Source organism: Symsagittifera roscoffensis, chromosome 3 (assembly GCF_963678635.1).
Source record: "Symsagittifera roscoffensis chromosome 3, txSymRosc1.1, whole genome shotgun sequence".
Taxonomy (NCBI): domain Eukaryota; kingdom Metazoa; phylum Xenacoelomorpha; order Acoela; family Convolutidae; genus Symsagittifera; species Symsagittifera roscoffensis.
The window spans coordinates 75,839,147-75,865,440 of record NC_087064.1 but is presented as its reverse complement, the minus strand read 5'-3'; the positions used below and the strand labels follow the sequence as shown (position 1 = coordinate 75,865,440).

General features: G+C 36.4%; 5 protein-coding genes across 5 annotated transcripts in view; 1 reads left to right on the top strand and 4 right to left on the bottom strand.

Moving 5' to 3' along the window:
• Positions 1–26,294, top strand: part of LOC134842792 (ATP-dependent 6-phosphofructokinase, muscle type-like) — a 480,347-nt gene that overhangs the window by 169,920 nt on the left and 284,133 nt on the right. The window lies entirely within an intron of this gene.
• On the bottom strand, positions 2,365–5,631 carry LOC134842222 (protein HGV2-like). Its single transcript, XM_063858455.1, has 2 exons — positions 5,178–5,631; positions 2,365–3,634 (listed from the first exon to the last, which is right to left on the bottom strand). The coding sequence occupies exons 1-2, from the start codon at positions 5,623–5,625 to the stop codon at positions 2,880–2,882; spliced, it is 1,203 nt and encodes a 400-aa protein (XP_063714525.1). The 5' UTR covers positions 5,626–5,631; the 3' UTR covers positions 2,365–2,879.
• Positions 6,009–8,856, bottom strand: LOC134841796 (inositol-tetrakisphosphate 1-kinase-like). Its single transcript, XM_063857833.1, has 2 exons — positions 7,945–8,856; positions 6,009–6,916 (listed from the first exon to the last, which is right to left on the bottom strand). The coding sequence occupies exons 1-2, from the start codon at positions 8,830–8,832 to the stop codon at positions 6,527–6,529; spliced, it is 1,278 nt and encodes a 425-aa protein (XP_063713903.1). The 5' UTR covers positions 8,833–8,856; the 3' UTR covers positions 6,009–6,526.
• On the bottom strand, positions 8,989–11,485 carry LOC134842911 (transmembrane emp24 domain-containing protein 1-like). The gene is made up of 2 exons (XM_063859440.1): positions 10,865–11,485; positions 8,989–9,983 (listed from the first exon to the last, which is right to left on the bottom strand). The coding sequence occupies exons 1-2, from the start codon at positions 11,423–11,425 to the stop codon at positions 9,732–9,734; spliced, it is 813 nt and encodes a 270-aa protein (XP_063715510.1). The 5' UTR covers positions 11,426–11,485; the 3' UTR covers positions 8,989–9,731.
• LOC134842910 (retinaldehyde-binding protein 1-like) lies at positions 11,535–19,158 on the bottom strand. The gene has a single exon (XM_063859439.1). It carries the CDS (start codon positions 17,027–17,029, stop codon positions 16,130–16,132), a length of 900 nt encoding a protein of 299 aa, XP_063715509.1. The 5' UTR covers positions 17,030–19,158; the 3' UTR covers positions 11,535–16,129.

The window sequence follows — 26,294 nt, the reverse complement described above, 5'->3', positions numbered from 1 at the left end:
TAACGATTACAAGACACTTGCTCTCGCAAGTGTGGCACAGTGGCAAAGCTGAGCTTCCAACCAGTTGCAATACAACTATTTAAAAATAGTTGCGGAAAAAGCCCAAAATAGAATGCAAAATCAGCATCGGAACACTTAACCAAGCGATGACAAAGCCGAAAACATCTGAGCGGAAACTTTGCAAGACGTTTTTTTCCAATTCAAAACTAATTGGAAAACTTTATGCCCCTTCCCTTCTAATTACACACAGGTATACAATAACTTTTTAAGCGTATCGAACGACGCAAAAAACGGAAAGAGGCTACTAAACAAGCCGAAACCAATTAAGCCGAAAAAATGCAATTTAATAATACCGATTCGTGAAAAAGCAACCAAGGTGAAAAGTCCGGAGGCAACTTAACAACTGCTTCCCTTGAAAACATGCAAGCAACAAAAAATTTGCTTCCAAGCTGTGGCAACTAAGTCGCAAAAGATAAGCAGACAAATAACTCGCCGACAATTTAATTTTGAAGCAGAAAACTTTCCTTTTGAGAAAGTATATTCTGATCAGATTTGAACCCATGATCTTTGCGACCCAGGCGTATTCGTTACCTCCAGGCTAATCAGGTCCGGAACGCTGACAAAATAGAATTAATTATGAAACAAGGTATCACCAGAGATGAGTCCAGATTAGATGAGTTCTTTGAACAAAGTTATTCACAAGAAACAATCTAATACCCGATTGCAATACACTTGCTTATTGCAACTATAGCTTAAGTGCCGTAAAAATTTATCATAACATGCAGGTTAAAAAGATGTGTATTCTTTTTGAAAAATCTATAAAAATTTAATATATATTTTTTTTAAATATTTTTTTTGCGATGGTCATTGCGGTCGGAACTATCTGGGCTACTTGCACAGCGACCAGCTAGATTCTTCGATTATCAAGTATCAGTTCATCTTCCGCTTTTGAAAAATTTGCTAATGATTCTTGATTGGTATACACCAAAGTAAGTTTCTCAATTCTTTGTTTTTATCAAGAATGTATTCATATAACACTAAAAAAACGAGAGTTTCCAATGAATACCACCTTTCGGAAACAATAAAACCAAAAATCATGCTCATTAACAAATAGGGATGTAAGATTCCTTAACATGTTGAATGATAATAATCTGCTGCGTCAAACTATTAGAACAATGTCGAGAAGTGATGTTAATTAAATAATTATAAATTAGAAAATACTGACTAAGTAAAAGATATAAGTCAATAAACAGTTTTCTTTTAACTTATATGTTATAATCTAAACCGTATATTAGGATGCTCTCACAGGCAGTACTCCCAGGGGTTGCATATCTAGCCCAAAATATGACTGGACAAATCTTTGGAGTCTAAGCGTAATGACGTTTTTATGATTTTTCAAGATTTTCTAAAAACTTAGGAGGGGAAAACATTTCAATTGAGCTAGATTGTGCGGGCTAATGATTTGAAATAACTAAGTTAAACAATTATCTCAATACTAAGCAAGACAGAGTAAAAAGCAAGACAGAGTAAAAAAGTTTTTTGAAACTTGAATTTTTTTTTTCATTACAAATGTATTCAAGGGTAGGCGTCTAGTGGACATTGCTGTTGCCCTTTGTCTATCCTCTTCCTTCATAAAATAGATTTGACACAGAGGCGAAGATGCGGTTCGCAAACACCTGCGAGAACCCAAGCAAAAAACAGCTCTATCAAGTGACATAAGAAAAAGAAGAAATAACCTCGAATTTGCAAAAACTCGAGGCTTAGCAAAAACTCCAATAAGCAAAAATCTGCGATCTAGCAAATTTGAGTCTCACGCACTAACCATTCAGCCACGGGTGCTTAAAATGCTCAAAAACTAACCACCAATAACGCAGCCACATAGGCTAATAAATTGCCAATAGTAGCACCAAATACAAAAAGATACAATTTTGCGTGTAATAAATCGCAAATCATTAACCACATTTTGTATAAATTATGCATTTCGAAAATTTGTGAGATAGATTGAGTAAAAAAATTTCTGAAATCGAGATTTTATTATTGTTATGATGTTTGAAATAAATAGCTTTTTTCGGTTCACTTGACGAATTAAAAATGCATCAACTGTGTAAACTTATAACTATTCGAATGTCAAAGCATATGTTCATTATGTAATAAGCTGTAAATGTGCAACAAATTGCAAATCAATTCGTTTCAGCAATTATTGTTGGTTTAAGTCGCAACAATATTTGCGACTTATGTTGAAAAAGTGTAATAAGCGAATTGTTCTTCTGTGCCCTTTATTTATGATTTAAAGAAATAATATTTCTTTCTTACTTTGAAATGTGAATGAAAAACTGAGGGAGTGCTTTTCTCTTCAATTATTCGGATCACAAAAAAACTAAAGCGCAATTTAATTCATATAGAAGTTTTACTATTCACTTGCACCTCCTTAGTTAGGTTTATGCCTAACTTATGTTTTGTGAAAATGAAATCAGCAGAGCCCTCATAGCATGTCCAAGATGCTTTTAAGGATTGGTCAAAATATGAAGATTTTTGCACTAGTCAAGTATGCACCTACTGAATATACAGATTACTGTACCTCGACAAAATAATACCACTGGCATCCAAATAACTTACTTAAGATGCCGAGTGGATGGACCCAGGAAAGCATTCTTCTTGACAGACTAGCGGTAAAAAGATAAGCACCCGGTTGCAAAACATACTCAGATCGCAAGAGTAAATGCTAAAACTATACTAAACTGTTTCAATTAATCAAGTTTCAATAAATCAAGCCGTACACAAATTTAAACCAATACTTACAATGTTGAAGAACTAATTTAGAGAATATATCAAAGCTAGAAAACATTAAGAAACTAACGTCATCAATAGCCTCAGAAACTCTAAGCTTCGTCAGTCGTTATAGCTTTTGAAACATCTCTAAGAACCTCATTGATTTCTTCGATCTCAGCCTTTTCCTTTTCACTAATCGGCTCTGACTTTGAAAGCAAGTCTATCCGACAATTCAGGTAGTTCTTACATTCTGCGAACATTTTCATTGCCTTTTCATTTTCACTCAAACGGTGTGCTAAATTCGCTCCCGTGAAATAAGCTTCAGACACAAATCTATGATCACATGGTTCGGTTTTCAATGCATGTTTCAAACAATTTTCAGCGTGCTTTTGAGCCTCTGCGGGTTCATTATTTTCTAAATGAATTTCTGCCAATCGAAGATATGAGTTCGCCAAACATTTCAGCTCAGGGAGTGGTGACTTAGATGCATTTTCCGGAGTTGTAAGTTGTTCTACAATTTCACAAACTTTACGAAAATATAGCTTGCTTTCTTCTAGGCTTGAAACTAACTCTGCTTCGCTATTTTCTTCATTTTCGGAACAATCGTCATCTTCAAACTGCACGCAGTTGTCTTCAAAATATTCATCATTGGCAGGTGAATCATTAGTACCAAAACTAACAACATCAGCACAAGCGTGGCCACTACTACGGTTGAGTCCATTTGATTTTTGAATCTTGCTGCGTTTCTGATTATCGTCTTTACTTTCCATTACAGAATCAATCTCAGCAAGAAGCTTCTCGCTTTCTTCTATCACTGATTCATCTACTGTTGATTTCCTCTTTCGAGATCCCTCAAAACTGGATTCTAAAAAAAAACTAATTTAATTAGTTAAGAATAATACAGAACTCCAACCACAATTGCAACCGGGATTTTTCATAAAATCAATAACTGCGCCAAAATTCATAGTTCTGATGCACACGCAGCGTTCAGAGTTTTACCACCAGGGAACTTGTATTCAGCAGATTATCGATATTAACCAATTTCTGTAAAAATTAGATCTTCATACAATGATAAATAACGTTTTCAAAACAACTCAGACCATTTTTTCGACTGGAATTTTCTTTCCAGAATCCGAATCATGTCTAGAAAATTTTCCATAAGATATGACATAAAAAATTACTATACACCATAAGATGTATGACTTTGCATGAAAAAACCTCGGAAGATATCGGAACGACAATGCCAGAGCAGACGGTTCATGCTTCCGTCTATTATCACTTTCAAAAATTGAAGAAAAAACTTTTTACATTCCAATTTATTAAATGTCCAAATGAATTGACTTTTGCGTTGCTCAATTCTGGTAAATGAATTAGTAAAATCATCGCGCGCTAAATTTTGACTCAAGAACAAAAAATGAAAAAATCAACGGGAAATTGTACATACATCTGGTTTTGTGAGTTAGTTGATGGCCAGCTACGATTGGATGAAAATTGACAACTTATCTGGCGCAAACGAGCTATGCACCCTATCCTGTATTGGACCTTGAAACAATCATGCGATATTTTGTGGAAAAAAAGTATCCTGGAAAATTTTCTGCCCCTACAAAATCTGAAAACTAAAATCCACTTTCGGAACTAGAAGTCGAACACGTTTTTTTGTGACCTTCACACTTTTAACGTTCGATAGCCGGGTTTACCTTCATTTCAACAAAAGAAATGAAGTGAACTTAAAGAGAAGTCAAAAATCAAACCCCGAAAAATCTAATTTGACAGCCAACAAATTTTAAGACCTTTTACTGAAAAAATAGGACTAACAAAAAATCACCAAGACCTACATAAAATATTCACTACGTTCTTGACTCTTGATAATTGGCGAGTAGTGACTCTTTGATTTTATTGCACAAAATTTACACAGAGGCGAAGCTTCGCTTCGCACACACTAGCTAGAACACGACAAAAAGCAGCTTTATAAGGTGCAATAAGAAAAATTAGAAATAGGTCTCGAATTATTTAAAACTATACACTAACCACTCAGCCACGAACGCTTAATAGGTAACAAATACTAGCAACAAACAAAGCAAATGCTATGCAATTTCCAATTCTGCAGTGAAAATTCCAAACAAGTGACGATTTTAATGAACACTTATATTTGCGAGTTAGGTTGGAAAAAAGAAGGTTCGTAATAATACACTACGCTGATCATTGACTCTTAAAAACGTTGACGGACTCTTAAAAAAGCTTCGCAGGTGAAAATAAAGACACCCGGGCAAAGCTGACCTTCGCAAACAGAAGCACAGAAGCAGAAGAGCAACATAATTGGAAACTTTCTACTGGATTCCATTCTCCTACCTCCAAAGCTACAGTCAGAAAACTATAACAAAAATATCATCGATGGAAATAAAACTAACCATTCAGAACTCGCGCTTCAATCTCTGTTTCCAGATTTGAAATAAGCTTTTCGATGTCAGAATTTTCTTCGTCTGTTGACCCAGGATGTATCGACGAGTTATCTGCCGTGCTCGGCTTATTAGAGATAGAACCAATATCGCCGTTAACCAAGAACATATTTGAACAAAGTTCAGATTCTGTTTCACTTTTAATATCATGCGAAGTTGAACTTGTTCCAGGAACATCATCAGCAGGAGCTTCGGAGCTGTAGTAGTAATCTAAAAGTGCTAGTGCCATTAAATAGTACGAGGGAACACATTCCCTGGTCATTTCACCGTAAGTCTGTTCACATTTGCTGCAACATTCTTCAAGTATCGTCAGTGCTTTAACAATGAACTTGGATCTCAGCAGTGACTTGGCTTCAGCGAGCTTCTCATCCAAATCAGTATTTTCATTATTGCCTGACATTTGAACAAACCTGAAAAAATTGGTGCCCTAACCATTTGTGCAACGAATTGACATTTTTACAGATTTTAATTTCATTTGTTCAAACTTGAGATGGTTGCAGCTGCATTTTTGCGACATTTGGATAGGAGAAAATAGAATAATCATTTCAATGCTATTAGGGGAACACAATTGTCAAACCAAGGACATAAAACGCACAAATATGCACTCCAAATGGCTTGCTCTATTGTAATTTCGCTTTCAATTTTTTCTGTGGTTCTTTTGCTTTTTTCAGCTCTCCGGTTTCCTTTCTATTGGCTAAACGGTAAATGATTTCAATATTTCCCCACCGACACTTATAACTTATTGATAATTGACGCACTTTATGAACCTAACTTGAATAGGAAAGACTTCAAATAATGAACTGAACAAAAATGTATCTAAAATACTGTAAAATACAGGAATTAAAACATATTCATGATCATTGTACATTCAGAAACATCCTACACATTAAATAATAGTAGCAAAGGCACATTGAACCGAACAAAAAACACTTTTTTCGATTTTCTTGCTTTTTTGCATAAGAACATTTCTTGGCCGAATTTCGACACACGACTTCGGATTGCATTTGCTTGATGATAAACAGAATGGATTGAGTACACATGTGAATACTGTTTGGGCGAACAAATAATCATGTTACGTCATGTTTAATCCAGTACATTGCCATACATTTCTAAGAGCTATAAACCTAAATGTCAGACAAATCAGCACAAAAAAAAAACATTGCGACCGACCAGTCAAGTTATACAAGATAATTCTTACTTTCATTTCAGAATTTCTAAAATTTCAAAATGGAACGTTTAGTTTGCACAAATTTCACACATGCCATGCAAAAAGTTGTTCAGATAGTATTCCTGGAAATCATTTAATGGGTTTCCAACTTGGACAGTAGGAACTTCAAAAGAAGGTCGGGCAGATGGTTCAAACTACTCCAACCTGGAAACGGGTTAATGTCTACTAAATAATGGGGGTTCACGCTTGACTCATTATTCGCATCACTAGTGTCGCATGCAGATGTACTGATCTGTTCATTCGCCGCTATTAGAAAATCAAGTCCAAAAATATTCAGTCCAATTTTCTTCCGGATAGACTCGACTACTCTGGAAACTGTTTGCATGTGAAAGCAGGCATGTACGTTGGGACACTGCAGTTGCTGGATCTGGACATCTGTTAGATCTGTCTGGTCTGTTTTGGATAGCTTGTGGCCGTTAAAGATAATGGGACCCGTCTCAGAATTGTAGTTTTCGGGAATGTCCTAAAACAATTCAGACATTTTAGCACAATGACTCAATATTTGAGGAATTAGCACCATTGCTGACAGCAGGAGTTTTTTCGCGCAAGTCAGTTACCACAAATACACATCGTATAGCTTGAATAATACGAAGTTAAGAAGTAACTTGGGCAATAATGAAAAATGAATGATATGTTTAAATACATTTTTTGGTTTTCGTTCTTAATTAGAGCACAGCGAAACAGAGAAAGAGTTATTATTGAATACAGAAAACACAAAAAAAAATCCTAAATTTATCCACTTTCATAAAAACTCTCAAGCATAGTAAGCTCTTAGCTAAATACACTCTCAGCCCAAACAAGCAACAAAAGAAAAACATCATATATCACTATCACAAATCAAAATCATTCCTAATAAACCTATTCAAAAACAATAGCTGTAAAACGTGTACTACCTGCAGAAACGCCCACCAAAAGAAAGCATCCAAAACCAACATTGAGTACGATATGAAATTGAAAAACATTCAGTTTTTGAAAAATACGCCACTTTGTTAATTTTTCGAAAATTATTGACATTGAATACAATTTTACTGGTCTTATCGTGTCTCCAATGAAAGGAACCTAACAATGAAAAGAAAATAAGGGAATAGAAACTTCACCGAGGACCAAGCCGGAAAAAAATTTCATTGAAAAATCATATAATTTGCCAGGGTAAAAAGATAATGGAATAAAATGCCTTAAAATTTATTATAATCAGCGGGCTAATAGGCTGCATGTGTATTCTTTTTGAAAAATCTATAAAAACAACATTTTTTTTGCGATGGTCATTGCCGTCGGAACTATCTGGGCTACTAGCAAAGCGAACTGCTAGTCTTTTTCGATTATTAAGTCTCAGTTCCTACTCCACTTTTGAGCATGAAGCTTTATTTTGAGCTTGATAATCCCCCTCCTCTTAGAATTTGCCCGATTTAAAAATGAAACACAAATATGTGGTTAAGCTTTTTTCACTTTCACAGCAAATGGTAATTCAACTTTATTGAAAAAGTTACATACCACTGAAGGTCTTTTCTGAATGACAATTTCCTCTCCAAAGACATACACTTTGAATAAGACCATCTGATGACGGACGAAGTTCTGCAATATGATTGGATAACGAGGGACCTGCGAAGAATCTAACAACTGGTTCCAGCTGAAGATGATACTCATCTCGTGACTTTTGGCATCCCAAGTGTCCACACACTTGCAGATACATGGCAACTGCAGACCAGTTAGCTTTTCTAGTTCAACTTCACTCTCAGGCGCTTTGTCCAACTTATGCCAAGTTGGAATCTCAACACAAACATTGTACTCGGGATTTTCTCCCCTTTCCAATGAGCCATTGATATTTTTCCAGTCAATTTTCAGTTCATCGCACGTGTTTTGGATCAATTTGCAGACATATTCCCGGTTAAAAAGTTCAAACTGGGGATCTACAGGGTCAATCACTCTTATTTCAGGGTGATTTTCAATAAAGCTGAGAAGACGTTTAAAATGGGCTCCAACTGTCGAATTAGCGCCTCTAAGTTTGGGCTTGTAAAGGGCAATTATCTTGTGCACGATGAGGTCAAACGGCAACTGAATTTCCAATTCACTATCCAGGTCAAGTTCTACAAGTTCGATTCCATGACGCCTACAAAGTTCAATTGACTCAGTCCAGCTTTTCAACTGGGTTGATTTCACATTAAGCCAGTAGCCCACTCTATAGTGAGTCTTAGAGTTCAAATCAGGGGATATTTTGGGTATTTCATCAGAGGAGTGAATAGGGATAGTTGAAGTCTGATTCTGGCCAGCAGCATCAGAATCATCAGGAGCTGCACATCCGTTGAGTTTGTGGGACTCTATGGTTATCTTGTTTTCCGTTTTCGACTCATGCTTGAGGTCGAGCAAATCATTCTGAACCATATTCAACACACATTTTCATCTGAAAAAAAATCAATCAAGTGGGAATCGTATTCTTATTTATATCCTGACGTTTATAAGTTTCTCGAATATGATAAACTGTAGTCGAACACGAGTGAAACTTCAAAATAACCTAGTTTTTTGCTCTTTTTCCTTTCCCCGCCTTCAGATTTTCAAAGAGGAAACAGCCTTTTTTGATATTTTTACACAGCAATTTTGAGCAATAAAATCAAAGAGTCACTACTCGCCAATTAATACTATCGGAGCAACTGTGAGGCTGAAGCAAAACATAATGCGGAAAAATAGGTGTATTGATTTAAGTAATAAAAACAGCTTTCGATTTCTGTTCGTTAAACTGAATGAATTGCATTTATAAGATCGCTAACCTCAATGTCAACTGGTTACTTCTGATTTTAGGCCCGCATTTGGTTAACTTACCACTATTTCTCAATTTTCTAATATTCATAACGAGAACATTATAATTTCAGGCTCTACATAATTTGAAACCCGGATGAAAATTCATCCAAGTGAGTTTTTATTTTTTTTTTACAAAATATTTCTTCGAAAACTTTGCTTTAACTCCAATTTGTACAAAATTATTTTCCTTATTTGCAAAAAATCTGGCTAAGTAGGAGGCAAACATAAGTGATCCTGCATATATTTAAGCACCAAAATGATTAAAGTTTCAATAATTGATACTAATAATTCTATTAGCCTGCACGAAACTCATTAAATCGAAACCCCGTAAGTTCCAGGGGGCGATTTTTCAATTGAGTGAGCAAAATTCTCAACCTTAGATTTACCACCTTTGTCAATAATTTACCAACATTTGTCATAACTTTAGGTTGGGATTGAAAAAATTGGTTCAAATAGTTTGCGATTTCAAAGCTTTCGGGTTCTGTTTACAGTCCAAATTTGAAGCCCTTGGAGGGAGACCCTTTGCTGGAGAATAGGATGCGAATCATCATCACCTGACAAATTCCAGTGCACAAAATAGCTAGCACGCTGAAAAGAGAAGCTCGGTTAACCAGATCGTAAGTTCTCTCGGCCAATTTGCGATCTCTGTACTCCAGATTTCTGAACTGTCCCTGGTTGTATGCGGACCCTCTCAAGTTCTTCTTAATATGCAGTAAGGCACTGTCCATTTGCTCGACCTGAATAATTAAGCTCAAAATAAGTTTATCCCTTCACTCAGCGATGACGATTATGGTCCTTCCTATAATCAGTCCCAAGGGATATAATATATTAATTCAAGCAATTCATCATTTAAATGATATAACATTTCAATAGAAGAAAAAAAGTTGTTGATTGCTGTGCAAGAAGCACATTCTTTTCTTCACGCTTTTCAAAAATCTTCAAACTGTCATTGCAATTTGCACCGCTTGCGACCAAAAAATGTGAGAAAATTAGCTAAAAAATCCATCTATTGCGCAAAAAAACTTTAAATCAAAATTACGAAGAACTACAATGCAGACAAGCTTTTTGGTAAATCTGAACTTGATAAGTTTTCGAGTTACAAATAGTATCGAAGTGGATTCCATGATCCCGTTGTCTGTTTGAAAACTATTTTGGATGGTTATAAACGCCATCTGGGATATTTTTTTTGCATAATTTCTTTAACTAGTTGGGCCTATTGATGACAAAACTCAAATTTTGTGCATGCTTGCGTCTGACTTTGATAGTTTTCAGAACTTAAGGTTTCGAAAGGTTTTGCCTGAAAAAAAATACAACCTGTAATATCGTACTATCAAAAACTCAACTATGAAACTGTAGGTATTGTGAACTGTAGGTAACTATGAAAACATTTTAATAGTATCGAAGTGGATCCCATGATCCCGTTGTCTGTCCTCTCCAGATTTTGTTGCAGTATGCATAATATGGTTCATTTTTTTCTACAAGAGAACCATTTTTTTTATAACGCGGAAAAACCTCTCAATACTCCGGCTTTGATCTCAAGATCAAATCAAGAAAAATCCTGGAGATCCAAAAAGCAATATGATACCTACCACGTCTAGCTCTGAATTTGTACTCTTACCTGTACATCTAAATCTTTCAATTCCTCCTCTGCGACTGTTATTTTCTTCAGCTGCTCCTTCGGATTTTTGTTTCTTTCATGCTTCGTCAATCTCTCCATTTGCTCGGTGCTGTAGTAATCAAAATACACCACTTTACTCGAGAAAGTACTAAAGGAATTGTCCAGACATATTTTAAAATCTCCCGATTTCTGAGGGGTGAAGTAAAACCGACTGCTTGATTTCTTTGAATCAGAGACTATAATAGCATCCGATTCGTCCATTATTTGGAAGTTGATATCCAACTGAGCGCCCCCTCTCAATACTTCGTAGGAGGCTCTCATTTTTTCTCCCTCTTTCATGAAGTCGTGAAAACAGACTCTTTCCCTCGGCATAAGCATCAGACTCATGGCTCCCGATGAACTTGTTTCAGGCTCCTCCGAGGCGTTACATGGACCAATGAAGAAGTTGTAAGCCAGAAGCACCGCCAAAAGTGGTACAAAACTTACACTCCTCATCGTGACAGCCAATGCTTTGGTAACTTGCATTAACTCAACTTTCAAGCACGGTGAAAAAGCCATCATTGGTATTGAAGAGCCAAACCCTGGCCTGAAAAAATTTTCAGAGCTGAAAACGCACAAGAAAAAGCTTGCCCATAAAATCACAACAAAAATCTATCATGAAAGAAGAACATTAAATTGAAGTTTTATTCTCGTTACTGTCATTTGCAATAAAATTTTTCAGAATGGAAGTTAATTGACCGCCAATTGCACACAGAAAAACACAATGGCGTTTTTAGCACAACATTAAATTAAAATTTGGGCTATTAAATTTTTAGACCAAATTACATCTATGATGAAAAAGCACGAGAGAGAAACAGATGGTTATAAGTTTAAACACAACAAAACGTGGAACTTGCTGAAGTTTACTCAGTGTCATCATATATGTCAACATTTCTATTGCTATGTTTAACTCTTTTTCATTACCTTTTAACACAAATTTCCAAAAAAAAAACGGACAATAGACCAACTTAGATAACAACGTACTCTATCAACAACAACGTACAGTAATGACTTTTCCAAAAGATCATAATAATAATTTTTATACTTAGAATCATCATATATTAAATTTAAATACCACGCATTCTTTTCGCTATCAAGTGTCGCTTCGTTTTTAAGGTTGATGATATATGCAAGATAGATAGTCTAGATCACAGTAAGATGTCATAAAAATTATGATGTATATAATATGATACTTTATCGCAAAGGTTTTATAACTACCTCTCAGTCAATATCTATAAGGCAATGCGTCGCGATAGGAAAATTGCCCGGCCACGTATTATCAATGTACAAATAGCTTTCATTTGATACCGAAAACAACCTACAGTTTCATAGTTGTGTCTTTGATAGTACTATTTTACAGGTTAAATTTTGTTTCAGGCAAAACCTTTCGAAACCGTAAGTTTAGAAAAACATCAAAGTCAGACGCAAGCATGCACGAAATTTGAGTTTTTTTTGTCATAAATAGGCCCAACTAGTTAAAGAAAGTATGCAAAAAATATCCCAGGTGGCGTTTATAAACATCCAAAATAGTTTTCACACGCAAGTTCAAGTGTGAATTTGATTGGAGACGTTTTCATGATTTTGTTCAGTATCACATGAATTTGCGGGTGAAAAATTTGAAAGTTACAACAGCCGAAGTTCACGATAGAATGTCAATGGACAAGCCCCGCCCAAGACCCGATCCGTTTTGCGAGCTCGCTTGAAAAAAAGGGAACCGGCCTAATTTCATGCGGGCCGCTTAGCATGAGGCTTTTAGCCCAATTAGAATCGAGTTTGATTTCTCAAGTTTACAACAAACTCAAACTGATGCGTGCCGCATCAAAAGGATCAATTATACTAATGGCGAAAGGTATGCAGATTGCAAACAAGCCGATATACATCCGAAAATCAAGGAGTGAAAACTGAGGGACATTAAGGCACATTATTATCAACGATCTCTTTTTGGCTTCCTCATTTCTCTTTTTGCTCTTTTTGGCTTCCTCATTTCTCTTTTTGCTCTTTTTGGCTTACTCATTTCCAAACTAGCAAACGCCAATAATTCGATTCGTTCAACCAATTAATTAATCCCTCCAGGTAGTAAACTCGGTTTCAACTACTAAACAACTAACTAATCCGTTCTCTCGGGAACAACTGCAATTGCAACTACCCGAAATATATTTCGGGTCAGCCCAATTCAACTATTTCACTGATTCAATGGCTGAGGGAGATTCACTTAGCTGAGAATTTTTCCTCCAGCCTTCTCAGGTTCTGTTATTTCTCTCTCTCTCTCTCTCTCTCTCTCTCTCTCTCCCGCTCTCTCTCTCTCTCTCTCTCTCTCTCCCGCTCTCTCTCTCTCTCTCTCTCTCTCTCACTCTATCTCTTCTTTCTCTCTCCTCTCTTTCTTTCTTTCTTTCTTTCTATCTATCTTTCTATCTCTCTATCTATCTCTCTATCTATCTATCTATCTATCTATCTATCTATCTATCTATCTATCTATCTATCTATCTATCTATCTATCTATCTATCTATCTATCTATCTATCTCTCTCTCTCTCTCTCTCTCTCTCTCTCTCTCTCTCTCTCTTTCTTTCTCTCTCTTCTCTCCCTTCTTTGTCTGTCTGTCTGTTTGTCTCGCTTTCTCTCTTTCTTTCTCTTTTTGACTCTTTTGTTTCTTTCTCCCTCCATGAGAACCAACTGATCACTCTCTTAGGCATTCCGGCCTCATGGGGCTATAAGGAGGTCCTTTTCAATGGTAGCCACTTGCATCTAAGCTACTAAAACTTTCATATATACAAATTCAATCCCGACCCTCTAGCTATCATGGGAGGGTAGTTCGTCTTCCAATTGTGCCAAAAAGTCACCTCTGTGGAGATAAACAACCCATCTGTTTGTATTAATTGGGAGAATTAGATCCCGTTGTACTCCTATTGTTCCCCTTTCCGGTAATAATTCAAAGGGTACTGGTGCAAGTTTTGGCCAAAAAGCCGAAATGTCATTTCAAGGTCTCCTCAGAGTAAGCAGGGGTGAACCTTCCATATTCGGGGTACGTGTCACATGGAGATCCTATCTACTAAATTCCATCCATATCCCAGTGCTTCCCTAATTAGCCTTTTTTTAGTCACCATTATCATTTCTCTCAAAAGAGGAGCTATTGACGCCGGAAAGTCGCCGGAGATATTTCATTCACAAGGTGTCTTGAATCGGTGTTGATAACTAGTGTCTATTACCGCCATAAATTCAAGATGCCTACGCTCATTATTTGAGCTATATTGCCTTTTTCCGGTGTAAGAAGTGCTTGTCCCAAATGCTAATAATTTCTGGTCCAATCGACGGATTTGGTTCAAATTAAAAAACAAGTATCTTGTTTTATGGTAAGGGTTCTATCGAATAACCAAATTTGTCAAACAACGTTCAGGCGCTCATTGGGATTGGCGATGAGTTCGGGAAGTTGTGGTGGGGACATTTCTTAGGGGATAACACCGTCCAGGGCGTCTGAGGTTCTAAACTTGAAATTACTTCAACTAAGTTAATAACAATTTAAGATTTAGTCCCAATTCCAACGCTAATTACTGAGTTCCAATTGGGCGATTCGCACTTCCGAGAACCGTTATCACTTTGACCAGGGGCTCCGAGTTTTGCATCCAAACTCTTGTATCCGTCCTATGAGTTTTATAGGGTTAGCTTCAATTTTTTCCAGTTGGGGGTATACGAACCATATTTCACAAGGTTTGTCCGACATAGGAGGGACTAAATCTTTCGATATTCTAACTATTTCGGACTCGGCAGTTTGTTTTTCGCTCTCTTTTGCCCACAACGCAAATTTTGCTACCACAATGGTAACCCACGTAGCCACGTTCCAGCCCCCTATTTTCATTGAGGCGCAGCAGGACGCTTTCCATCAGAAAGCTTCCAAGTTCACATGTAACCAACGAAAAGTATACTGGCATGGCAAGGTTGTTTTACACGCTCGTAATATTCAATCAACATTGAAAGATGTCCGTAAGGTCACTTTAAGTCATCGAGGAGGCTATTACCGCTTGGAGCAAGAAATCCGTACCACGTAGAGTACATGCTTCAACACTGCCGAGTCCTCTGCATTGACAGCGAAGGCTGTGTCCAGAATCACAGGACTATTGTCAATGACGGGCCGATGATTTAATTATCGCCGGAGACACGAGTACAGATTTGTTAAAGGTTCGTACTGGAGATGGGAAGTAACGCAGTTGTCACGGAGGATTATGCCAAAACTGACCTCATCCGATACCAGCCGATGACATCAGAATGCGCTCGTCCTAGTTCCAACTGCTTGCTGGAATGCATCCACCACCTTCACACCGGGGCCAATGATAGGTCCACAGTACACCAAGATTTGCTCGCGGATCAGCAAAAAAGCAACGTGCTTGTTATCAGTCGCGTTTTACTTTTTGTTTGATACCTGTCAGAGCGTCAAACGCATAATCCTCGAGTCCAATCTCCACGTTTAAACCGAAATACTGCGTGTCCCTATCTATGAATATTGCCACGAGCAGGGCCAAGAGACTAAGTGAAATTACATCGCAGGGCATACACTGGATTGGACTGAGTCGGAAGCAATTAATTTGATGAGTCAGGTTCAAACTCAGTGACGGGAAGGGCATTTTCTTCTCATTAGGAGCCTACGTCTGCGGTGCCACAAACTCAGAGTTTTATTCTAAATTTGAGCGAGTAGGTCTTATAAAAAGGAAACTTTTCAATTAAGAAGCAAAGAAATTAAAAACGCGTAATTGGAACAGCTGTTCATAGCTAATGACCTGTTTCTATTACTTTCATGGGTAATTCTAATGAGTGTTTACAACTTTTATTCTGGAAAAGCATTTCTATATGTTTTCATTGTCAAGATCTCGTGATCACTCGCTATTGATAACCCTTTAGCTCAGGCAACTTCTAAAGTATCAGTAGTACAATTCAGAATTTTTCCTGTCGTCTCAATAGTTGAATAACATTCAGCGCTTCTTAATTCTTGAACTGAAAAGCACTCTACGGTGAAGAGCAGTTGATGGAATGTTGCTAAGAATACAAAGAGACCTTTCAACATATGAGCAGGACATTCTTTCAGACACTGCTGAAGCAACTGATTTCTTTCAGCTCAAGTTCATCTAGGTTCAAAAAAGCTTTGCTAATAAATATGCCAACTTGCTATATAAGACATCTTCTAAACTATATATCTAATTCCTACTCAGGCTAAGGCTTTGCGGTGCTGAGTTTGATCTTAAAATCCATATTGCATCAGGTTTTCGAAATAAGTTTGTTGTTGCAGCATTAAGTTACAAGTGATTTCGTATGGATCTTCATTTACATCTGCGACTCCTCCGAGAGACCTGGGAAGAACTTCAGGTCCGAAATCTTCACACAGGATTTCCGACAGGGGTCTATCTCCTTTCTCTCTCTTCTCTGCCAACACGTGAAATCTTTTCCTGATTTTGGAACTGAGCAAAACTTTTATCGTCGATATTAAAGATGTCAAAAATGACGAAGCATTAATGAAGTACAACGCTTTCACCCTAATCGGTATTGTTTCCTGAATAGCTTTGACGATTGTCCTGGCAAGACTGAATTTGACATGGGAAAGATGTTTCAGCGTGAAATCTTTGAAGTCGACGATAACTGACAGCCCTGTGATTTGAGACACCGGGTCGCTGGCTATGACTTCCAGAACAATAAGCAGCGCCCGGAAAGCATCCCACAGTTTCGTTTCATCAGTATTCCACAGTCCGATGTGTAAAATAAGTAGTTTTCGCAACTGTTTGTCATACCCGGGCATAACAGCCCCCACTAGAAGTTTAAAAATATGTTCGCACTCTGAAGGAAGCAAGTTATGGCACAACTTTTCCACTTTCTGAAACTCGTACAGACTGATTATCTCTTTGTAAGCTTTATCTGTATCGTACTTTCTCAGACGAAGAAAACGGAGAATGAAGTTGAGGTCAGGGTTGAAAAGTAACTTGGGGTGATTTGTCTGTATCTTGGCAATAACTGTAGAGCATTTTTGAACAACTAGCGATGGCTCTTCGTTCACTTTTTCAATTGCTAAGGAATTCCAGGGCTCATCAAGTAAGAGACCTGCGTTGTTAAAAATAGCTCCATCGATTGTTTGACCATTCAAGGTCATTTTCGTAAATTAAGAAGAAAAGGAGATATAAAAGGCTGGGAAAGAAAGCAATAAAAAACTCCTAAAATGAAGCTCTCAGATCAAATTTTTATGGTAGCAGTTTCTTCATTTTATGTGTAAGGAAGATAGAAGATTTACTTAGCACTCGAAGGACTATAGCTTCGATTTCCTTTCAGCAAATGCTGTTAAAATAGATTTTCTTTCAGAGACTAGCTTTAATTTTGGTCACTAACTAAAAACAACGTAAACACGCCAACACTATACCACCAAATTTAGCGTTATCAGTGCTATCAGATATTAGTAACAAATTAATTCATACTGCTAAAAGTTGATTTTTTGACGTCTGTTTTGGTTGAATAAAAACGCGTGGTTACGCTTTGGAACGCGCTGTTGGTCGTATTTACAATATTTTCATTTTCACACTAGTTTTTTCTTTGCAATCATGCATTGCAATTCAACATGTAGCTCCAGTAACGACGCACCACATAAACGTCAGATACCATTCTTACGCACAACTGGTGTTTAAATTTGCTGAAAAATTATTGATGAAAACTTGATGCTGACATCAATTTACGCATGAAAGCCTAGAATTTTCAATTAGTCATTCCAAATTATGCCTTGCCATCAGTCAAGCAAAACATTGGCTAACTAAGTTACCCCATAACAAGTAACAGCAACAAATACCAACCGAAGATTGTATAGAGTTATTGAATTATTTTAATGAGTACAAGAATGGTCTGCACACCTTCAGTTATTTCATAGTTGCTACAAAAATATTGCACTGGAAGAATATATTTTACTTAAAATAACCTAAACTAACCGAAGAATGTTGTAGATTGACCTCAATGAATTAAACTGAGGTTTTTGACCGGCCGAAAAACCGTGTCTGAAGAACCGAGCAAAGAAGTAACCTAATATAAGGAACTTATTCGACCACTTGCACTCGTTGAATCTTTTCCAATAAGCATATTTTCACCAAAAAAAAACACAAAAAAATGATACATTTTTTAGCAAAACCATTATTATGCATTATGCAGAGACGAGTAGTAACTGCAAAAGAAAACAAGCAGATGTTCAATAGGTTAAGTTGTTTATTTAACTTGAATAGGACTCAATTCTAAATTACCAAAGTGTGTCCTTTAAACTAAAGCCTCTATTCAATAAATCAGAAATTGACTGATTTATTCTTTTTAAGACAAATTTTTAACCTAAGTTGAGTAATTTATATGAAAGCCCTTTCAGTCGCGATTCAAACGACATTGGAGAACTACAAAAAAAATTTCCGTGTCAAGAAAAAACCGGTTTGAAAATTTTGATTTCTCGCCTCAATTCGAGCGAATACAGCAGGGCTAGGGAACAATTAATTGGAGCCCAATTAATTGTGTCCAACTAATTGATTGTCGAGTCCATCCAATTCGAATGAATTAATTGCGGGGTTTCAATTAATTGCATTTATTATCCACCATTTAAAACTTGCTGCTCCATTTTGTTTTGTAGTTGCAAATTGCGCAGCGTGATTAGTTTATATTCCGAGTAGAATCAGTAATCGCTTAATTGATTAACTTCTTCATTGTTTCTTTATTGAGTCTGTTTCTTCATTGGTTTTCCATATCTACAAATCAATCTTTTATTTTTATACGTGAAGGAAATTAAACGTTAAAAACCCCTTAATTGAGTAACTATCACGGAACCAGTACTTTCCTACCTCGTCCCACACCAGTCGCCGTTCGATGTGTCTGTAGCTGATCACGGTGACATCAGGAGATACGTGGTTCCGGAGGGAACGACGATCAAGCTGAAAGGGCCTGGATCGTATAATATCTTCCTGACCAATTTGGTCTTCGCTGTCTTTGTAAGTTGATTTTATTTTTCAGAAAGGCTTTATATTTTCCTTTTTCTATGGAATACATCCTTACGGTTTTTCCGGCAACGTTTTTCATTTATAATTCAATGTTTAAACCTTCAGATACTCTCGAAGAAATTTTCGCGAGTATCTGAAGGTTTAGAAGTTTAGCATTTTAGACATATAACTGTAAGTTCAAATATTTTACTTTGAACCATCACCCAGAAATTTTTTTTTCTTCCAGTAATATTCTGGGTTCTATCAAAAATGGATAAAGTAAGTGAAAGTAAATCAAACGGAGAGTTTTAAAACATCTTGGTTTAAATAATTCTAAACCTGTTGTCTAGAAATCTTAGATATTAAAGATAAAATAGGGGGAAAAGATTTACATATTATGTTATGTTTAGTACAACAAAGTCTGGCTGTTGTGCCAATATCTCGAGGATTATATGAACAAAGAAAAGGGCTCTACGAATTTGGTATCAGTTGAACAACTTTGGACGTCGAAGGAACCTTCGAAGGCTGGTGAGGTAATGTCCACACAGAGCAGTAAGATGTCGACTCTGCTGAATAACTTGGGAAAAACTCCCAGAACTCCGCTAGCGGGCAATAAGGAGGTCCATTATTGGACTTTCTCCCCCAGTAGTTGCTGGAGATTGCAGATAATGGCAGCGAATAAACTGGCAGATAAAGACAACGAAGATGCCATCCATACAACTCTTTAGCACATTCCTCTAGCTACAGTCATCCAGCCAGCTACCGAGCCCGATGCTACCGGTGTGTATGCTTTACATACCTCTAATACTTTTGCTTTTGTTGAAAAGGGCTATCCAGCTTATGTTGAGCAGAGCCAATACTTTTGCTTGTGTTGAGCAGGGCCATCCAGCTGATGCCGGCCGAGCCCGACTCCAGAGCAGAGCTATCCAGCAGGCAGTCAGGCGCTTCAGTTGACCCCATTTCCCTGACTGAAATGCAGTGGGCAATGGCGCTGCTGCGAAGATTTCTTAAAAATTCAAGGAAGCTCTCCTGGTCAACCTTAATAAGGGCTGTTCAGAAGGAGACTCACGGCACAGAGGAAGGAGCAAATTTCGAGGCGTGAGTTTCTGAGTCCATATTTTTAAAAAAGTCTCCAATAATAATTTTTAATATAAATATACGAGGATATACTACATGTATAAAAATACTTTTATGTTTTCCTTATATTCTTTCCGCCTGTTAATATCGTTTTGTTTTAGGGTGCTGAGGGAGCGCAACCTGTCGAAAACACAATTGATGTGTGCCTGGGTCCCTCAATTGGAAATGCTTTTCCAGCACTCGGATGAAATTCGAGCCCTGAGTTTGACTGTCAATAAGAACGTGCACCAAACCAACCTGAAGATCTTCAGGGAGGCACGGGAAACGTTCCTCGAAAAGGGAACAAAGCCGGAAGACACCGTGAAGGGTATCCTCAACACTTGGTACATGGCGCGCAACCTCTAAGTTAAATTAATTTTGATAATCAATGATTTCTTATTTCAGATTGCGAAAAATTGATTTATGGTAAGTTTTTACAGAACTTAATTTTGTAATAAATAATTTGACATTATTTGATTGTCTACTATATTTTACAGTTTTTATTTTTCCACTTCTATATTTGTGTTTAGCTTTCCAGTGACAAGTATTTACCGCCATTATTCTTTCAGAGAACAAGATTGATCGGGTGCGTTCAACAGTGCCGAAGTACAATAGTGCCGAAAAAGGCAGAGAAAATTTCAGAATAATTTTAACGCTTTTTCTGACGAGCGGGAAATTACTGACGCTAATTATCAAAAAAAATCACTCCTTTTTTGGCGCCAAAACGTCTGCAACTGCAAATTGAACAATTATTTTGGGGCCAAAACGTCTGAATTGCAAGTTTTCTCGCTCAAAATCTTCAAGTGTCACCTAAGAAAATAAAGGTTCGCCGTTTAATTTTTGATTGCTGCACTTAATATATTGCAATTTATTCAGAATTTGGCACTTTTGAACAAAGTTTTCATTTTCGGCACTGTTGAACTAATTTTTTTTTGCCGGCACTGTTGTACTGCCCTGATTGATCATGTCTGTGAATAAGGCTGTGATAACATGAATTTTTATGGATAACAACGATGAAACAGGAAAACGGAAATGTAAATCCGGAATATCAATTACCCAGAAAAGAGGCACAGGGTGAAAGAATTCGGCTAAACACAAAAAAGAAACATTAGGATTAGAACACACAGGAAAGTGAGTTGTTTTATTATTCTGTGGTTTTTAATTCTCAATTTTTTTATGTTGTGAAACATTAAAAACTGCTGACCAAAAATTGTGAAAAAAACATTGAGCGCATTTTTGTTTAAGGAGGAAGCGGCCAAACAAGATTAGAATTTCCAACAGCTATTTCATCAACCCTAACCGAAGCTTCTTCTGAAAATCGATATGGATGGATTGAATGGGTGTGCTGTGGCATGCACCCTTTTTCTATGGTTGAAGATTATAGTTACAGTTCTTTAAAGCCCATTGCAAAAAAGACTTAAAAAAAGTCTCACATTTTGACGGTGTTATTTCTTTTTATCCAGAAATGGCAAAGTATTTGTCAAGATGACGAAATTCGCCACTGCCCTGTTTTTGAGAGTGGGTTGATCAAGATTCAGGATAGCGACGAAACATCGCTGTCCAGCACGGAGAAAGTTTGGAGAAAATTGTGGCAAACATTTTAGTCATTTTTTCGACAAAGTGGTCGAGCGCAAAGATTTTGCAATGAGTTTGCTCAAAAAATAAAAAAGTCCAAAAGAAAAATATAGTGATTCTCGTTTCATTCTGCCGACATCTAATCTCTCTGAACTGTTTTTTAAATTTTAGTTCGTCGGGGTATTGTTTCATAACCTGCTACAATCTCTAATGCCAATGAACCTCGCAGCCCCGGATGTTCTTTAAGATCAACAAAAATTTTTGGAGTAGAGAAACTATGCAAAAACTGGAACGCTCTTAGTTTTTTTATGTAATCAAGTTCGAAATTAATTTTTGTTCGTTTACTTTTCACATTTCGGCAAAATTCAATTAATTGCAATTAAATAATTGATAGACTGGCCAATTCCAATTAATTAATTGAAGCAGTCCATAATTGATTGGAAGGGCCCCATTAATTGTTTCCCTACCCCTGGAATACAGCAACAGCAGGCTTGCAACAGCTAAATTTGCCTAACTTAAGATCTTAAAATCTTAAGTCTTTGAGATCTTAATTTTAAGCAAGTAAAGCTAGTTAAGAGTTTTTTTAGCTTCAGCCAACAACTTAAAAATTTTACAATTTTCTGCCGAAAATTTTGAAAACATTTTTTAACATTTTTTTCTTAGTTTTTCTAGTCATTTTAAAAATTGCAAGTTTTCTCACTCAAAATCTTTAAGTGTCACCTAAGATTATAAAGGTTCGCCATTTAATTTTTGCTTGCCGCACTTAATATGTTGCAATTTGTTCATATTTGTGGCACTATTGAACAAAGTTTTCATTTTCCGCGCTGTTAAACTAATTTTTTTTTGCCGGCACTGTTGTACTTCGGCACTGTTGTACTGCCCCGATTGATCATGTTTATGAATAAGGCTCTGATTACATCAACTTTTATGGATAACAACAGTGAAAAAGTGAAACAGGAAAATGGAAATGTAAATGTGGAATATCAATTACCCAGAAAAGAGGCACAGAGTGGACGAATTCGGCTAACCACAAAGAAGAAACATCAGGAATGGATTACACAGGAAGGTGAGTTAATTTTTTTATTCTGTGGTTTTTTATTCTCAATTTTTTTATAATGTGAAACATTAAACTGCTGACCAAAAATTGAGAAAACTACAACATTGCGCGCACTTTTGTTTAGGGAGGAAGCGGACAAACAAGATTATAGAATTTCCAACAGTAATTTCATCAACCCTACCCGAAGTTCGAGTTCGAAATTAAGTTCCAATCAAGTTTGAACTTAATTTATGCCTTTTTACTGTTCGCATTTCGGTAAAAATTCACTTATTTGCAATTAATTAATTGATAGACTGGCCAATTCCAATTAATTAATTGAAGCAGTCCATAATTGATTGGAAGGGCCCCATTAATTGTTTCCCTACCCCTGGAATACAGCAACAGCAGGCTTGCAACAGCTAAATTTGCCTAACTTAAGTTCTTAAAATCTTAAGTCTTTGAGATCTTAATTTTAAGCAAGTAAAGCTAGTTATTCGAGTTTTTTAGCTTCAACCAAAAACTTCAAAAATTTTACAATTTTCTGCCGAAAATTTTGAAGAAAAATTTTAACACTTTTTTTCTTAGTTTTTCTAGTCATTTTTAAACTGCAAGTTTTCTCACTCAAAATCTTTAAGTGTCACCTAAGATTATAAAGGTTCGCCATTTAATTTTTGCTTGCCGCACTTAATATGTTGCAATTTGATCATATTTTTGGCACTATTGAACAAAGTTTTCATTTTCGGCACTGTTGAATTAATTTTTTTTTGCCGGCACTGCTGTACTTCGGCACTGTTGTACTGCCCCGATTGATCATGTTTATGAATAAGGCTCTGATTACATCAATTTTTATGGATAACAACAGTGAAAAAGTGAAACAGGAAAATAGATGTAAATGTGGAATATCAATTACCCAGAAAAGAGGCACAGAGTGGACGAATTCGGCTAACCACAAAGAAGAAACATCACGAATGGATTACACAGGAAGGTGAGTTAATTTTTTTATGTTTTTTATTCTCAATTTTTTTATAATGTGAAACATTAAAAACTGCTGACCAAAAATTGAGAAAACTACAACATTGCGCGCAATTTTGTTTAGGGAGGAAGCGGACAAACAAGATTATAGAATTTCCAACAGTAATTTCATCAACCCTACCCGAAGCTCGAGTTCGAAAATAAGTTCCAATCAAGTTCGAAATTAATTTATGCCATTTTACTGTTCACATTTCGGTAAAGATTCAATTATTTGCAATTAATTAATTGATAGACTGGCCAATTCCAATTAATTAATTGAAGCAGTCCATAATTGATTGGAAGGGCCCCATTAATTGTTTCCCTACCCCTGGAATACAGCAACAGCAGGCTTGCAACAGCTAAATTTGCCTAACTTAAGATCTTAAAATCTTAAGTCTTTGAGATCTTAATTTTAAGCAAGTAAAGCTAGTTAAGAGTTTTTTAGCTTCAGCCAACAACTTAAAAATTTTACAATTTTCTGCCGAAAATTTTGAAAACAATTTTTTAACATTTTTTTTTAGTTTTTCTAGTCATTTTAAAAATTGCAAGTTTTCTCACTCAAAATCTTTAAGTGTCACCTAAGATTATAAAGGTTCGCCATTTAATTTTTGCTTGCCGCACTTAATATGTTGCAATTTGATCATATTTTTGGCACTATTGAACAAAGTTTTCATTTTCGGCACTGTTGAACTAATTTTTTTTGCCGGCACTGCTGCACTTCGGCACTGTTGTACTGCCCCGATTGATCATGTTTATGAATAAGGCTCTGATTACATCAATTTTTATGGATAACAACAGTGAAAAAGTGAAACAGGAAAATAGAAATGTAAATGTGGAATATCAATTACCCAGAAAAGAGGCACAGAGTGGACGAATTCGGCTAACCACAAAGAAGAAACATCATGAATGGATTACACAGGAAGGTGAGTTAATTTTTTTATTGTGGTTTTTTATTCTCAATTTTTTTATAATGTGAAACATTAAAAACTGCTGACCAAAAATTGAGAAAACTACAACATTGCGCGCAATTTTGTTTAGGGAGGAAGCGGACAAACAAGATTATAGAATTTCCAACAGTAATTTCATCAACCCTACCCGAAGCTCGAGTTCGAAAATAAGTTCCAATCAAGTTCGAAATTAATTTATGCCATTTTACTGTTCACATTTCGGTAAAGATTCAATTATTTGCAATTAATTAATTGATAGACTGGCCAATTCCAATTAATTAATTGAAGCAGTCCATAATTGATTGGAAGGGCCCCATTAATTGTTTCCCTACCCCTGGAATACAGCAACAGCAGGCTTGCAACAGCTAAATTTGCCTAACTTAAGATCTTAAAATCTTAAGTCTTTGAGATCTTAATTTTAAGCAAGTAAAGCTAGTTAAGAGTTTTTTTAGCTTCAGCCAACAACTTAAAAATTTTACAATTTTCTGCCGAAAATTTTGAAAACATTTTTTAACATTTTTTTCTTAGTTTTTCTAGTCATTTTAAAAATTGCAAGTTTTCTCACTCAAAATCTTTAAGTGTCACCTAAGATTATAAAGGTTCGCCATTTAATTTTTGCTTGCCGCACTTAATATGTTGCAATTTGATCATATTTTTGACACTATTGAACAAAGTTTTCATTTTCGGCACTGTTGAACTAATTTTTTTTGCCGGCACTGCTGTACTTCGGCACTGTTGTACTGCCCGATTGATCATGTCTATGATTAAGGCTCTGATTACATCAATTTTTATGGATAACAACAATGAAACAGGAAAATGGAAATGTAAATGTGGAATATCAATTACCCAGAAAAGAGGCACAGGGTGCACGAATTCGGCTAACCACGAAGAAGAAACATCAGGATTGAATGGGTGTGCTGTGGCATGCACCCTTTTTCTATGGTTGAAGATCCACTTGTGAGGCGTTATAGTTCTTTAAAGCCCATTGCAATAAAAACTCACATTTTGATGGTGTTATTTCTTTGTATCCAGAAATGGCAAAGTATTTGTCAAGATGACGAAACTGACCAGTCCCCTGTTTTTGAGAGTGGGTTGATTAAGATTCAGGATAGCGACGAAACATCGCTGTCCAGCTCGGAGAACGTTTGGAGAAAATTGTGGCAAATATTTTAGTCACTTTTTTGACAAAAAAGTGGTCGAGCGCAAAGATTTTGCAATGAGTTTGCTCAAAAAGTTTAAAAAAAGTCCAAAAGAAAATATTGTAATTCTCGTTTCATTCTGCCGACATCTACACTCGCTGAACGGTTTTTTAGTTTTAGTTCATCGGGGTATTGTTTCATAACCTGCTACAATCTCTACTGCCAATGAACCTCGCAGCCCCGGATGTTCTTAAAGCTCAACAAAAATTTTTGGAGTAGAAAAACTATAAAAAAACTGGAACGCTCTTATTTTTTTGATCTAATCAAGTTCGAAATTATTTATGTCCGTTTACTTTTCACATTTCGGTGAAAGTTCAATTAATTAATTGATAGACTGGCCAATTCCAATTAAATAATTGAAGCAGTCCATAATTGATTGGAAGGGCCCCATTAATTGTTTCCCTACCCCTAGAATACAGCAACAGCAGGGCTGTACCGGGACCTCCTGCAACGAAACTAGCAATTGAAAATATACTATCTTCTCTTGGTGCGAAACTAAATTATGATAAGACTATCATTACGAATAACTACTCAGAAGTAA

Excerpts from the sequence above, each read along its gene's own strand:
- LOC134842222 (XM_063858455.1), bottom strand. The coding sequence starts at position 5,625 with ATGTCAGGCAATAATGAAAATACTGATTTGGATGAGAAGCTCGCTGAA. Across the intron at positions 3,635-5,177 it reads TGAAGCGCGAGTTCTGAATG|AATCCAGTTTTGAGGGATCT; the intron begins GTTAGTTTTATT and ends GTTTTTTTTTAG.
- LOC134841796 (XM_063857833.1), bottom strand. The coding sequence starts at position 8,832 with ATGGTTCAGAATGATTTGCTCGACCTCAAGCATGAGTCGAAAACGGAA. Across the intron at positions 6,917-7,944 it reads TTCAGAAAAGACCTTCAGTG|GACATTCCCGAAAACTACAA; the intron begins GTATGTAACTTT and ends GAATTGTTTTAG.
- LOC134842911 (XM_063859440.1), bottom strand. The coding sequence starts at position 11,425 with ATGATGGCTTTTTCACCGTGCTTGAAAGTTGAGTTAATGCAAGTTACC. Across the intron at positions 9,984-10,864 it reads TGAAAGATTTAGATGTACAG|GTCGAGCAAATGGACAGTGC; the intron begins GTAAGAGTACAA and ends TTAATTATTCAG.
- LOC134842910 (XM_063859439.1), bottom strand. The coding sequence starts at position 17,029 with ATGACCTTGAATGGTCAAACAATCGATGGAGCTATTTTTAACAACGCA.